This window comes from Mus caroli, chromosome 3 (assembly GCF_900094665.2).
Source record: "Mus caroli chromosome 3, CAROLI_EIJ_v1.1, whole genome shotgun sequence".
Lineage (NCBI taxonomy): Eukaryota > Metazoa > Chordata > Mammalia > Rodentia > Muridae > Mus > Mus caroli.
The window spans coordinates 101,791,246-101,806,713 of record NC_034572.1 but is presented as its reverse complement, the minus strand read 5'-3'; the positions used below and the strand labels follow the sequence as shown (position 1 = coordinate 101,806,713).

The window sequence follows — 15,468 nt, the reverse complement described above, 5'->3', positions numbered from 1 at the left end:
GATAATCCCAGGAGACAGGCTCCGGGGTGCCCATTCGTATTCATTATGTGTGAAGTGGGCGGTTGTAAAGTTAGCTTTCTCTTCATTTAGTTGTCACTGGACAGAAAAATATGAGCTGTGGGCAGATGCACCTGGATGGGAGCCAGTAGCCAGCATCCGGTCTCCTTGTGCCCGCGCCACCATCCCTTTTCGGTTGATGCCCATGGCCTTTGTGGAATCTACCACTCTTGCTGACTTCATGTTGGACTCGATGTCATCTGTCTGGTCACCTTCCTATTTCAGACCCCTTTGCTTGGGAGTCACAGAGTCTCTCCTTCCATCTTTCTATCTTTCTGAACTAGGAGATGAGAAGCTGTGTGCTCCCTAACCAGTGGTACCCCTGGCATAGCACAATGCCCACCGAACTAGGAGTAAGACTTTAACACGTTTCTAGAACTGCATCTGTGGTCAGTACCATCCCACAGGCTGGAGTCGCAGACTGAAAATAAGAAAAGCAAGCTGAATGGCAGAGTGTGTCTGTCTTCCTGACTGTGAACCCAATGTGACCAGCTGCCTCACCTTCTGGCTGCCATGCTTCCTCCAGAACGGTGTACTATGCCTTTAAAAACTGTTCCATGAGCCAGAATACAGTCTTCCTTCCTTAAGTTGCTTCTGTTGTGTATTCTGTCACAGCAAGAGATCCAACTGATACAAGTAGCTCTCTGGCTTGGCTAAAAGTTCACTGCCCATTCTGTGGGTGAAGACATTTCTAATGAACTGGTGTGTACCCTGGAATTAGAGATAGGGACTTGAGCCCTGATTCCCTTACAGACCAGTGGGTAAATGTCTAGGTGGCTTATCAGTGGTCATTCTAGACGGTATTCTCTTTCTACCAGGGTCAGGATAGAAAAGGCAGAAGTTGCCAGTGGCCTTCTCTTCACCAGTTTGTGAAAAGAAGAAAGAAGGATGATATGGAGGCCCTATGGAGGTGCACGGCCACCTTACAGTAGCTGTCTTGGCTAGGGAATCGGATAGAAGACTTGGTTCCTGCTTGGGAACTTTGTCTGTGCCTGAAAGATGAGGTGAGGGGTGGGGGATGGCTGGGCTGAGCTGAGTGGAATTCTTCCGAGCAATGTGGTTGTGTTTACTGGGAGGGTGGGAGGGCCAGGCCTGCTTTTTGCCTGCCTTCCAGGCTCCAGAGATAAGGCAGAAAGTGGGAATGAGGGAGAGAATGGGTAATACTCGAAAACCACAAGAAAGAGTTCTGGCTTTCGTCTCTGCCCCATAGCTCAGACATGCTCTCTGGGGCATCTGGGAGAAGACAGCTGCCCCACCCCCCAGCACTTGGGGTCCCAGCCCACAGGCACTCAAAACCTCCATACGATTGCTGTCCCTCCATTCTCTCCGTGGTCAGTTCAACCACAAGATTACTCTCATTCCCGCCCCCAAATTTCCCTGCCAAATAAGTCCCACACTAGAGGCTCTCAGGACCTGCCAAAGCTAAGCCCATGCAGGTGAAAGAGCCAGGCATGGCACACTTTGACCTTGAGGGTTCTGCACTGACTCTATACCTTTTATTATAGGCTCCTGGATTCTTGCTATCCCTGCAGGAGAGCTTGGCCCAACATAGATCCTATATACAACTCAGCCCTAAAGCAACAGAGGACCACACCCCTGGGGATAGACAGCCTAGAATGGAAAACACTATTGTGTTTATTACTATGCTAAGCAGCACACTACAACAAAACAAAAGTATCTTTACAAAAATCAGGGTCTGGGGATCAGGGGCTCAGAAACTGGAAAAATTTTTTTTTATTTTGATCGATGTCCAATATGGTTTTCATGGCATATCCCTGATCCCATGAAAGCAAATCCAAATATTTAATGTTTGGTGGAATTCCTTCTCCCTACTTGGAGAAAATGACTTTATAGTATCTCTGTAGACTAGCACAGGGCAGAAGTGAGGGATGCTTGGAACAGAGGAGACCCCCCACCTATTATTGAGCTGACCTTCACCGTCTGGGATCTTGTCAGTCCCAGGAGCTGAGCGCACCGCCCCCTGGTGGTAGGAAGGCAAAAGTGAGGCCAGCCCTAAGAACCACAGAGAGCACCTCCCTGTTTAGTCTTCACCCTCCTCCCATCTTCCTGGGCTCCCTGGACTTAGAAACAGTCTTTGGAAAACAGGGGGCATCTGTCACCTTTTCTCCAGCCCAATTTAAATGAGGGGACCCATTCTATAAGGAGGAGTCCTACCTGCTTTGAAATCCCTGTCTCCTAGGCAGCCCCACCTATTTTAAGAAATAAGACCCTGTAGCCTGTTCCCTGCAGGAGGCTGAGGGTCCCAGCTCCTCTCCCAAGCTTCCGGAACCACCCAGGTTATGGAGGTAAAAGGGTTTGCTGTTTGGTGTCCAGGTAGAGATGGGCTAGGAGCAGGTCAGAGAAGAAAGAGAAGTGGACAGCTCAGTCTGTGCCCATGTAACCCATCACGTGGTCCAGTTCAGCAGGCCAGGGGGCTCTTTGGGCTTCATCCTGAGCGAAACGAGGCTTGGGGACTTGTAGTCGCCATCTGGAGAAGGCTCAAAGCTGTGCCCTCCCAGGGCAGGAGGGAAACCATGGATGGAATAGATGCCAGGGTGGGCTGCAGGGGAGGCTGGCACTCCCATGAAGCCAGCCACATTTCCATGGGAGTGGGAGTATGGGGACATGCATGGAGAGGGGATACCCTCTGGAGACATGAGGCAGGGCCCCCCTGGGCTTCCAGACCCTGGACTGGGCCACAGGGAGTTCTGCAGCTGAAAAGAGAAGGGAAAAGAAGAGATATGAGCTACTTGCCCTACCCTGGTGGCTCCTTCCTTGTTCTTGAAGCCTCAAAAGCTTTCTAGAAATCTCCACTTGGTCCAGACCCACCCCTCCCCAACTCTGGCATCAAGGGTGTCCCAGCCATGGCTTCTCAGAACTACACTTTCTTCTTTGATTTTTCTCTGTTCTGTATGTACCAGAGTGGGCAATAGCCCTGTTCTGTGGAGGAAGAAGTGATTTGCCCACATAACGCAGTACCCAGACTCTACAGGCTCCTTTCCTCCTCCAGAGTACATGTTCTCACTGGCAACCCCACCGGTCAGGAGCAGGTCTTGAAGAAAGGTGGGACTGAAGGTCTCACCTGAGGATGGCTGTCAGTTCTGGGCAGTACAGAGATGTCATAGGCTGTAGTGAAGGGGTTCCGCCCTTCCTGCATCTTCCCATAACGCTTCCGCCACTTGGCTCTTCGGTTCTGGAACCAGACCTGGGGACCATTAGGAAGGGTTAAAGGGGTGCAGGAGCAGCCCTGAGGCCTGAGGCCTAAGGGGTGAGGGCAATCACTGAGCCCTTTCCTACAATCTAGATCCAAGCCACAGGACCCCAAGTGGCAAGAGCTTAGAAATCCACAGTTCCCAGGGCCGAGAGAGCCTGGGAGATGCCCAATCCTAGCGCAGTATAATTGGCCCCAGAGCCCCCAGCAACCATTCCCTAGGCTGAGTCACTCTCTTCATCTCCAACTTGGCTAGCTCTTTTCACAATGTTGTAGGGGAAGGGGGGTTGTGAGCCTCAGGAGCCCAGGATACCTCTTAGGTGTGTGCCAGTGTGTGAGTGAGTCTTGTCCTCTTGGCTTCTCTGACTGATCTGCCTTGTAGCATGCTCTTCAGGTCCTGTTTAACCCCTCAGTGGTTCCCTGGAACACCTGGCCTAGAGCCCAGTTCCTAGCAAGGCAACCTAGGTCTGGCCCCACCCTTGTCACAGTCTCATGTCTAGCCAGGCAACAGCACTTGGTTCTTCCTAGGTGACTCCCAAACTCCCACCCATGCCTCTTTTAAGATACCTGTTGTCTCACCTGTGAGTAAGCTTCCATTTCCTGGGCTACCCATCTCTTCAACATCCGCTGGGTTCTTACACAGGACCTCTATAATGTCCGCTTCTCAGTACACTCATCCCACTCTGTGCCCATGATCTCTTGAGAACTTACTTCTCAATCATTTATGAGTTCTTGGCAGGTCTCTCTCTCTCTCTCTCTCTCTCTCTCTGTGTGTGTGTATGTGATGTATTTTATACACATCTGAGTGTATGTGTGATGAATTTGGCATATACCTGATCCAATTTCATTTATTTGTATTGGTATGTATGGTTTTATTTCTTTCATTAAAAAAAAAAAGACTGTGTCAGATGTTGAGAATATCAAAACCAAGCCAAGGTGAGTGTAATGGTGTATGTTTGTAATCCCAGAACTTGGGAAGTGGAGGCTAGAGGATTAGGGGTTCAAGGCCAGCTTCAGCCACATATTGAGTTTGAAGCCAGCCTAAGGTACATGGAACCCCGCCAATCCAAAACCAAAGCCCAAATCAACCACACCAGTGACACACAAACCAACTGCTGTTTTCTAGGAATCCAACTAGAAATAAACAAAACAAAACCTGTGCCGGTGTTTATATGTGTGTAAGGGCCTCCTACCCTGTCTGGGATGAGAACACCTCAGCCTTCATCTATTCCTTGCTTCATGGTCACTGCCACTCACCGAGGTCAGTAACTTGAGAGCTAAGAAGAGGCTGTGCATCTTGCTGTTCTCTTAGCTTCCAGGTTGTTGTGATGCCAGGGCAAGCCTGGCCAGGGTCCAGACTTGCCTCTCCCCGCTCCTCAGGCAGACAGGCCTCTATTGAGAGTCACTTTCCTGTCACCACCCATTTCCCCTGGAACCTCTCCACAGTGGCCCTCTTCCAGGGCTGGGGACTTGCCCTCTCCATTGTCCCATGTGTGGTCTTAATTAGTCCTCTTCATGGGGTGGAGTTTATGGTGAGCGTCATGCTCCTGTCAGAGAAAAACCTCCCTACTCTCTAGGGCCTTGGTGGTTGGGGAGGCTTCTGGACTGGGTTTGGGAGTCTCGTGACTACCATTGTATTCTTCCAGGGTCGAAAAGGCCTGGGTCGAGCTGGGCCTGGTGGCTAATGCCTATGACATGTTCATGCCAGCCCTCAGGGGGCTAAGATAGGAGGGTCTTTAGTTTGAGGTCAGCCAAATGAATCCTGGAACAGCCTAGGTTCTAAACAGAATGAGACCCTATTTCCAAATTAAAATAAAAAGAAAAGGGAAAATACGGGGAGGAACTAGGAGGCGATGGGGAGAGCTTAGGAAAGGAGAGGGAGGGCCTAGGAGAGGACAGAGTGAGAAAAGTGTGCACCCCCAAAACACACACTCATCTTGCACTTTCACCAGGAAGAGGAATTCAGAAACCACCCCAACATAACATTCCCGAGACTCCCTGTTCTCAACTCCCTTGGCTTATAAAATTCGGGGTTGTTCTCATAGCTCAGAGAACCATGACGGACAGTCACAGAGGACAGTTTGAGCTGCCACCTAGATAGATAGGACAGGAAAACCAGAGGACACAGCAGAGAAGAGGAAACAACCAAAGCTCCTCTGGTCCTGTTGTGGATCTGGTTGTCAGGCCTGTTTGATAGATAGTTCTGGCTTCTGTAGAGTGGTCTGTGGGGCCCCTTAGTCTGCTAGAGCTGGCCTCCACTCTAGCATCTTCCCAAGAGTCTGTGGAAGCGGCCCATCAGGGAAAGGCTAACAGGAGCTTCACCCCTCCTCTTCCCTGAGGGTAGGAGCAGTGGGTTCCTCTGCCAAGACAGCCACCTCACCTTTCTCTAGAACCCCAAACACACTTCCAGTGCCTTCTTTTCTGCCACTGGGGAGCCTGTTCTGACTACACCATGCACAAGACAAGGTCACACATGCTCAGTCTTTCTCTTGCCTCTCCTTCACAGGCTGGCTGGCCACCCTCCTGCTCTCTATCACTTCTGACGCGGTTGGCCATAGCTTTCCTTCTCTCATTCTGAGCATCCACCCACCCATCTCTCGCCCTTTCTAATTAATTGGCCGGGTTCCCTACCACACAAAGTAGTGACCTTAGGCAAAGACCTTAAGGATTTTTCTCTGTGCAGAAGGACTTGTTGAGGTAGGGAAGGGTTTCAGGTCAAGTTCTCCTAACTAAAGCTGCTTGTATGTCCCCTTCAGTGACCCTCCCGTCCTGGCCAGCCACCTTAGAAGTAACACATTAAGCACTTACTTCTTCCAAAATGCTGCTCAACTGGTGACCCTCAAGGACTCTCTTGCTTGCTACTGGTACCCCCTTTACCAAATGTAGGCGACAGAAATCCATTGAGTGGCATAATTCAAATCCCCTGGCTAGCTAATAAAAGAGTAGAGGGCCCCTAGACAGATATTTGGACTCCAAGAGGCTACTACCCACGAGCCTGTGCCTAAGCCTTGACCCAATGACATATTTTGTTAGGAATACAGAAAAGTCTGTGGCCACAGCAGAGCTGAGCCTGAAGGCTGAGCTCCAAGAGGCCAGGTGCCAGCAGAGCCTGGGCCAGGCAGCCTTGTGGGACACTCCTGCCCACCGCTCCTAGCTCTTCCATAATCTGGTCCATGGGCTGAGTGTAGCAGTCTGAGAGTCTGGCGCCCACCATGCCCTCACCTGTACCCTGGCCTCAGTCAGGTCTGTTCGCAAAGCCAGCTGCTCCCGAGCATACACGTCAGGGTAGTGGGTTTTCTGGAAGACTTTCTCCAGCTCTTCCAGCTGGAACGTGCTGAAGGTTGTGCGGTTCCGGCGCTTCTTGCTCTTGGTCTTGGCCAACTCCATGGAGTCGGGGAGTCCCGGGGAAAGAGGGACACTCAGGCTGGCCAGGCAGGGGCCCGGGGAAGCTTGCACATTAGAGGGTCCGTCCCTGGGACCCCCTCGGCAATCCACTGGCAGCTGGGGGAAGCTGGCAGCTTTGGAGGCCTTCTCCTCAGCTGCAATGGAAACAGAAAGGAGGATGGAAACCTAGCAGAGGGTTTTGTGGGTGGGATAGAGGGAGGGAAAGAGCACTGAAGCTTCAGTCTCCGCCTCCTCCCCCCTTCCCCTTCCCTTCCTCCTGGCAGCCACCCTCCCTGGGAGCCTGGCATTCAGAGGCCTGACTGCTGAGCCTCCAGCTGGGGAGGGGGCCCTAGGGAGCCACATGCTCTGTGGTCTGGGAAGATGTGATGGGGCCAGAGGAGAGGTTCATTTCGGGGAAGTGCTCTGTGGTGGTGTGCCCCACAGGGTATGGAGGTGCCAGGATTGGCGCCACGGCAGGGACTGCCACCCTGGCAGGGCCAAGAGTGGGGACAGGGGTTAAGGATGGCGTGGTTGACATCTCCCACCCCTTCTAGAGTGCCCTCTTGTTCTGGCTGTGCTGGACTTGGTTCCCAGGCCCTCAGGCTCATGCCTCTGCTACCAGATCCAGGCAGGCATGGACAGAGCAGCACAGACCACCTCTGGCTGCTTGCCCTGCGCTGCCTCGTTCTTTGAAGGCCAAGTCTCACATCAATGTTCATTTTCCCAACTCTGAGGCAGAAGGGCAAGCCAGGCCAATGATGTTTTCATAAGGAATCACCTGTCCTCGTTCATCCTAAAGTTGTGCCGTCTGGGTGAGAACTGAATGAAGCTCTAGCATAAAAGGTAGAAGCCAGAGAGGCTGGGCTTTAGAGGAGTTAGTGAGGTACCCCAGCTCCCTTTCCTGATTACCCTCAGTGCTGTCTGCCCCTCCCACCTCAGTAGTTTCTGACTGCTTCCTCATCACCTCCATTAACCCTCAGGGAGAGTTCCAGAGCAGGCTGGGAACAGTCTCCAGCAGCCTCACTCTGATATGATGTCACTCAGGAACCCCATATGACTGACCTGGCATGATGAAAAATGGGTCACCATGATCATCCCCTACCTTTCCCCTCTGGAAAGGACCCCCCAGCAATGTCCCCATAAAGTTCTTCCTTAACAGTCCTTAACAGGGATGGGAGCCACTAAGCCACAAAGATGCCCTGCTGACTCAGAGGGCCTCTTCTATGGCCCCAGGCCCATCTCCAATGGGGGCCTGGTCCCCAGGAGGCCTAGTTAGCTGTCACCAAAGAAGCAGTTTCCTTCTCGGGACTCAGTGTGTGTGGAGGGGTACACAGAGTCAGATGAGCCCCTGTCTGGAGGGCAGGTTGGTAGTCTTTTTCAGCTGGAAAGTGGTCAGTGACCTCTCTGGGCCACCCAGACTGTGCAATAAGCCTTCCTATGTGTGTCCTCAAGACCTGGGAGAGTCCAGCAAGGCCTGCTCTGGCTACCCCAGCCTGTAGCAACAATCTCCTTCATGACCCACAGGCAACTCAAGGAGGAATCTCCCGGGGGCCCCTTACATTCCATTCTCCATCACCACAGTTTGGTTGGAGAGGCAGTCCTGTTTGCTAGGACAGACAGATGGACGACGTCAAACAAACAAAAGAAATGGTCAGAGCGGAGAGCCTGGAATGGTTCACCCAAGAGATATCGGGTCCTCAAAATGGCAGGGAAGAGCCTTGGTGTCCTGGATTCTCAGGGAGATGAAGATGGACTTCAGGCAGAAATGGGTGAGAGAAATTCAAGGCAGGGGCTTAAGGGTACTAACCCCTCCACACAGAGCTCCCCATGGTCCAGACCCTGGTTTTTCTGCTTCCTTACCCTTAATTTCTGTTCTCATAAGATCCTGCTCAGAAAGAATACTCAACTCTAGGTCCCAGGCACTTGCTTTTCCTAACTGTGAGCCCATAAGCAGATAAAGCCAAGAGATCAAAACACAATACATCAGCTATCCCCCTCCAAAAGCAGCTAAGCCTGCTGGCCTCTGCTCCTCTCTCAAGTCTGCTCCCTCTACATTTCTCCCCAAGGGACAGACAACTGCTTTCCTCTTTGTTAGTTTCCCTAAAACCTCCCTGGTCTAACTGGAGGACTCTGAGGATAGGGCCCCTTTTCAGAGGTTCCCAAGCAGCCTACTGAGTAGTAAGGCCCAGGGAGAGCAGAGACAAAAGGGAAATGAAGCCAGCAGGCCAAGTTTAAGCTTGCCAGGGGAAGGTTGCTCTGTTAAGGAGGGCCCATTTGAGGTTTGAACTTTTGTTGTTACTACACCAGTCTGGGGGTGGTCCAGAGAGTACTGAAGTTGGTTGTTGGCCACTGGGAGTCTTTACAACCGCAGGAATGCAATAGTGCTCTGTAGGAGTGAAATCCAGGTGCAAGGGCTGGGACCTCTAACATGTCAACAGGGGGCAGATTCTTTATCTCCGACCTTTCCTTCAAATCCGTGCATCCAGGACGGGGAGAATCTCACCACAGCCCTATCACATGCTGTCTCAAAGCCACATAAGCTTGGTCCTCTCCTGGCTGCTTCAAAGTTCCGATTTGTGGCACTCACCGTTGTCGCAGAATCAGCCACCGAGCTTTCAGCTTTCATGGCAGTCCTACTCTTAGGGTGTGCTGTTTTCTGTCCGTGCTGGGGTCGCTAAATGAGCCATAGTAGGCTCTGAAGCCCCGGCTTCCTTAGCTCTGACCGCGGCTTTAGTGGAAGACCTTAAGTCCTTAGTAAGCGCCAAGCACAGGGACGCCAGCGAGGCGGTGGTGATCTCCTTAGAGGTTCTTAGTCAAGGACTTAAATTCTCCGGGGTCGGCTGGGTCTTAGGGCTATGGATCTTCACCGAGGCAGGTGTGCAGAACTCCAGCAGGAATCTTTCGTTCCCAATGTCAGTCAGCCAGCTAGAGACAAAAATGGAGGAGCCAGGAGGAACCATCCCTGCACTCATAGCTGCTGAGGAGGGTGCATAGGTGACTGGAAAGGACGAATTAAGGTCCTCTTAAGGAGAAGGACAGGGTGCAAAATGTGGCCAAGGGCTGCGGGGTGCGGGCGCGGGCGCGGGACGGGAGAGAAACGATGTACGCCAGGCCCCCCGCGCAAAAAGCCGGGTCTCAGCACAGACCTGCCAAGGTTCGGAGATCGATATTTTAAAGGCAGGGATATTAGGATGTGGGTGTGCGTATGGGGGTTATCTTTACTAAGAATCCCTCGTGCAACCAAGACTAGGGTAGAAAAGCTCCAGCCGATGCTGGAGCAGCGGCCAGGATTCCAGTTTAGGCTTGAGCTCGTTCGGCTGCGCCTTCTTTGCGTTTGGCCTGAATCGTTAATTTTCATAAACGTGTTCATATTTTGGTGTGCTCTATCCTTTTAGGAAATGCCCTCTTCCTTCCTTCCTTCCTTCCTTCCTTCCTTCCTTCCTTCCTTCCTTCTTTCCTTCCTTCCTTCTTTCCTTCCTTCGTGTTCTCTCTCTCTTCTTTTCCTTCCTCATTTACCCGCTTCGTTCGATCTGCTGTTCGCTCTTTTCGTTCGTCTATTTGTTTATTTACTCTTTTTCGTTCCTCTCCCCATTTCACCGACGGACTTGGGCTAGTTACCTTTGTTCTTCAGACTGTAATCCGTTGTTTTGTTCAATTCCCCCCTCTCCCCTTGGGCTGATTGCATCCTTTGGCTTTCTTTCGTCTCGTTTCGTTGCGACAACAGACTCACTGTCCGCCGATTCAATCCCACTCCTTTTCGTAGTGCGATCAGACCCACGGCTGTCCAAGAACCCGAACAGTCGGTGCAAGAGGCTGCGCAGCGGCGGGGACACTGGACTGCGGTGGGGTGTTGCGGGGCACGATCCCAACCCAGACGGCTACCTGTCCCTGGCGGTGCTCTGGGCGCTGCGTGGCTGCCGCCGTCTGGCAGGGATCAGAGGAGCCAGGCCAACTGCTTCTCATTAAGTCCCAACTGTGGTTTTTATCAGGAGAGCCTTTTTCAAACCGCATTAGACGCGAAGCTCCGCGGACTTGCTCATTTCCTCCGATGACCCCAACACACCTCCCGGGCCTCCCCTGCACACTCCCGCCACCCGGACGGGACGAAGCCAGAAGCTGCTCGCTGCCCAGCCTCTCTGAGGAGGCCGGCGAGGAGCAGGCGATTGCCGCATTGGCGGATCTCCCGGGATCTAGTTTTGGGTCTAGGCTACGAAATGTGGCTGCATACGAGGGGTGGGCGTGGGTGCTGAGCCACTCGTGGGTCAGCGAGTATAGTGGGCGGCAAACCAGTCTTGGCAGGCCCTGCCACTCAGGCGCATTCTCAGATAATGGTACGGTCCGACCCGCCTTAGCACACAGGGCACGGTCCCCAGAGCGGGATGCGCCCTGGGATTTAGGATAGTTTGGGACAGCTTCCGACGGCTCAGCGGTGATGATTCGGTGCCGAGATGCCAACAGCAAGAAGGGTAGCCATTCCCGTGGCGACGGGGAGGCCAAGTTAATCTGAGAAACAAGAACATAGTTATTTGATCTTGAAGACAGTCCCAGTTCTGAGGGGGAGCAGCCACCGCCACTCTGCGGAGCGACTAAGGGCATCAGAAAACCTTTTCCTGCAGAGGCTGGGCCGGAGGACGAGAGCTGGGTAAGTCCAGGTCACAGCCTTTCCTTCGCTGAGTCCAGCTTGGCCACTAAGTCGAGGCCCAGCCTCTACGCCCTCAGCGGGCGCCATGCACAAAAGCAGAACTCTTCTCTCCCAGCTTTGGGGCCCAGTTAGGCTCCCGGGCCCTCCACCCAGTCCTCTCTTCTGGGTCGGTGGCAGAGAGGCTCGGCTCCGGATGAGCGCGATCTCTCCTCCCAGGTTCAATCGCCTTGGGGGTCGGAATGGGCCCAAGATCGTCCCTACTCCACCCTCCTTTGACCTCCCGCCTCCCATTGCCTCTGTTGGCCGGGGACACAGGCGATTCTGCGGTCCCCAATGCCCTGGCCTTGCCCGGCCAGGCCAGCAGCGATCTAGCGAGGGAATCGTGGAAAATGCGAGATGTACCCAAAGTTAAGAAGCAAGAAAGCGGGAGAGTCGGGAAGACCAGGAAGGGCTGGGGATAAGAACGACATGGGGTTCCACAACCACCCCCCCGACCCCCGGCGTGTTACCTTCCGCGGAGCCCTCATAGAAGTGGCCGCCGTTGAGCACCGGGCCTGGCCCGAGGTCCTGCAGGTACTTGGCGGGAGGCTTGGCGGGCTCTGGGAGGTAGGGTTCCAGGGGCCCACAGGCCGGGAAGCGGCTCAGGCGTGGACCGCGGGGTGGCGCGGGGTGCAGGTGAGGCGCAGCATCGGGAGTCCCCTGGGGACCCGGAGCCTCGTCCCCCGCGGCCGCGTAAGGACCGGCTGCCGGCCCCACGGCGAAAGGCGCGCAGCGCTCGGGGTCCATGCCGGCTCGGGCTCACAGGCCGCCGGAGCTCCGGGGCTCCCGCTAACCCGCGCGGCCTGTGAGCGCCTGCCAAGGGGGAGGGACCTGGGCTCGGGGGCGCGGAGCCCCCGGGAGCGGCGCGCGCCGCGGGGGGTGGGGGGCAGGAGAGGGGGCCGCGCCTCTGACTTAATGCTGGAACCATCCACGTCACGTGCGGCCCCGTGCGGGTTAACCCCTCGGAGCCCAGGAACACCCCCACCCCACCCCATTCACCCCGAGTCTGGTATCACAAGCAGTTGGAAGAGAAGAGAGGGAAGCTGCTTCCTTTCGAGGGCAGGATCCCTTTTGTCTAGCAGTCGGGTGAGTCCTTGGCTCTGAGCTGCACCCCCAAGTCCTGATATCCATCTTAGTGACTCTTGGCCCTGGGAAGGTGAAACGGTGAGGGCAGACATCCTCCCCCACCCCCGCACCCTCCCCCATCCCTCCTCCAACATTCTCTTTGAGGCCTGATCTGACATCAGTCTGAGAAGAGAGGCCTCTACTGTGGTAGAGTTTCCCCTTCACCTTGCTCGGTTTATTTTTGATGGTAGCTGGAAAAAAGCAAGGGCATCTCCCTTAGACACTTGTTTTGCCTGGACATCCTAGAGACTGGACACTGTGGAAACAGCGGGGGGTTTGGGAGCTTGGGCCTTAATACTGTCATTGATTATCTGTGATTTGAACCTCTCACTTAGTGTTTTCAACTGGACTGTGGTCCGTCTACATTTGGTGGTGAGTTCCAAAGCCCAGGCAGGCCAGAGCAGACAGAGAGATCTCTAGGTTTCTCAGTGGTCTGCCCAGGTAGCTTTTTGGGTCAGCTATGGAAAGGCAGAAGGGTCATTGTCCTTCTGAGCAGCATGAACTGAATGTCATTCAGATCCACTGCAAATGAACTGCTTCAGGCTTGCTATTTTAGACATAGCGAGGGTAGGATTGCATCTCCCAAGAGGTGAGCCTCCTCGACCCAGAGGAAGCCTTGGATTAGGGTATAGCTTAGCCTTTCTGAAACTGAATAATCCTTACTGTGCCTAAGATCTGGGAAGACATACCAGAGGTCCTTTGGACCTGAGCTTAAAGATCCCTTAGGTCCGGGTTAAAAAACATTTATATTTTTAGGACCCCTGGAGATTAGCGAGAGGGGCAGGGAGTCAAACATCATTTGTATTCTATTTGAATTCTCATTTTAAAAAGGAATCTAAGAGGCCTGGTGTGAACACCTCCCTCTTCCGTTGGAGGCTTAGAGGAGGTTTCTTGGCTGTCCTCAGCCAGAGTTGGGCTGTAAATCAAGGCCAAACAGGAACCAGAAGCCTTGCATCTCACAAGGAGTCATTAAGCCGTTATTAAACATACCGTAACTTTTCTGAAGCCTTATTGGCTTAAACACCACATTGGAGGTATTATGGCCATTAGGGCCCCTAATCACAGACTGCAGGCTGGGCAGAGATGGGAGCACCTGGGGCTGATATTTCCAACTAGAGAAGCCTGGCTTAAAATGAGGTTTTTCCCTCTGCCTCTACCAGAGGGGAGTCCACTGGCTCTCAGCTGTGGACACTGCTGAACTGATTATTAATAAAAGGTTTTCCATAATTGTCAACGAGGTAGTGTTGACTGTCTAGAAGGTTGTATCATTTCAGGGCATCTAATCAACAAAGTTACCAAGCAGCTTAATTTGGAGGATAAAAGTATGACACAAGATCAATGCTATCAACAAATTAAACAAGGCAGCTTGGATTAAACACTGGGCCTTTTGCTCTAGGTGCCTCCGTTTTCTTGTCATAAAAATGGGTCTTGTACCTATAGACTGGGTATTTGAGAATCACTAGTATTTTGCCATACCATGTTAACTTAATGACAGTGGTGATTTCTCAAGAAAATGGGAACCCAGATTTCAGGGTTCTATCACTGAATCTATGGAAGTCTCTTGACTTCAGATTAAATGGCCCTGACACTGGAGCTGAACAAAGGATTTTGTTGCCCCACAGACCCACCCAAACCCTTCCCAGCTCTGGAAATTCCTCTGACATTTTTTTTTTTTTTTTTTGCTCTAAACAGAGGCATCTTCCATGCCATAACACTGTTTCTGATTGGATTAAGGAGACAGGAGGTCCCAGATGGCATCTGAGTTTAGTGGACTTGCATCTTCTAGAAGGGTTTTGTCCCAGAACTGTGGAGAACAAGGAGCCCAGAGGAGCCTCTCCTGTTCCCTTTAAATCACTGATCAAAATTCAGGCCATAGTCTGTCCTTGGTTGAGGGCAGTCTGGTGGGGCGAGTGTATTGAAAACAGGAGACCTATGCACCTATGTTTTCCAAGGTCTTATTTTCCTTCTTAGATGGTTTGAGAGTTGGGGGAGAACTGAGAGACCCAGGGACCCTCATTTCACAGCTGTATGCTGAATACGGTGTGCTGGACTTTTATGTATCCAACATGCATGGATTTATTTTCTCTTCCCAACAACCCACAAAGCAGGCACAATTATCAGGTCACTTTTACAGAATAAACTTTGTTCCATGTGGACGTAACTAGGTAGTGTCAGATCCAGAACATGCTCTCCGATCCATTCTTCCCACCCTACAAGACTCTCCATTCTTCTTCAGCTAACAAGGCAAGGTAGAGATCACTTTTATACATCCCATTTTCCCAATGGGAAGGCTAGGACTTGTTCTCCAAAGGGAAGTTTAGACCAGATGGGGTTGGGGACAGGGTTCCTTTAAGATGAGCTGCAGTGGTAGCTTCAGGAACACTAAGTGGCACCCAGCTGTGGTGGCCAAAAACAGGGAGGGAGGAGGGAGGGTGACTTCTGAGACCAAACAAAACAATGTCTAACACCTGGGTGATTTTATGACTAATTTAGTTGTGGGACAGGGTTTTAAGAGAATTCATGAATTCGTTGTTTGGGCCATTTAATAACCATTAAATTAATAGCATTTGTCACTGGCTCATTCTCAACAGAGGTAAGAGATGAGCCCATAAGTGATCCAGAGAATTCTAGGTCCTGTAATTAAAAAAGTAAACAAAAAACACTCTATAAAAAAATCTTTCTGGGGCTAGAGAGATGGCTTAGCGGTTAAGAGCATTGATTGCTCTTCCAAAGGTCCTGAGTTCAAATCCCAGCAACCACATGGTGGCTCACAACCATCCTTAATAAGACCTGATGCCTTCTGGTGTGTCTGAAGACAGCTACAGTGTACTTACATATAATAATAAATCTTTTTTAAAAAATCTTTCCATTTGTTAAGCAAAACAAGTTTTAAAATAGAAATGATACTTTTATTGATGATTGTTTAATCTATTCTTCTCCCAGGAGGGTCTGTTCATGACAGCTGAGACAAGGATTCAGAGGTTAGCCCCACCTACCTGGTGTTTATTCT

At 52.0% G+C, this 15,468-nt stretch overlaps 1 protein-coding gene across 1 annotated transcript; it reads right to left on the bottom strand.

Annotated features, from left to right (window-relative positions):
* Positions 1-1,671: 1,671 nt before the first annotated feature.
* Positions 1,672-12,231, bottom strand: Alx3 (ALX homeobox 3). Its single transcript, XM_021159052.1, has 4 exons — positions 11,804-12,231; positions 6,491-6,807; positions 3,140-3,262; positions 1,672-2,771 (listed from the first exon to the last, which is right to left on the bottom strand). The coding sequence occupies exons 1-4, from the start codon at positions 12,078-12,080 to the stop codon at positions 2,463-2,465; spliced, it is 1,026 nt and encodes a 341-aa protein (XP_021014711.1). The 5' UTR covers positions 12,081-12,231; the 3' UTR covers positions 1,672-2,462.
* Between the last annotated feature and the right edge of the window lie 3,237 nt (positions 12,232-15,468).

What these genes read in the sequence shown, in the direction of transcription:
- Alx3 (XM_021159052.1), bottom strand. Translation starts at nt 12,080, where the DNA reads ATGGACCCCGAGCGCTGCGCGCCTTTCGCCGTGGGGCCGGCAGCCGGT. An exon ending in CTATGAGGGCTCCGCGGAAG is followed by an intron (nt 6,808 to 11,803) that starts GTAACACGCCGG and finishes TTTCCATTGCAG; the next exon opens with CTGAGGAGAAGGCCTCCAAA. An exon ending in TGACTGAGGCCAGGGTACAG is followed by an intron (nt 3,263 to 6,490) that starts GTGAGGGCATGG and finishes AATGGTCCCCAG; the next exon opens with GTCTGGTTCCAGAACCGAAG.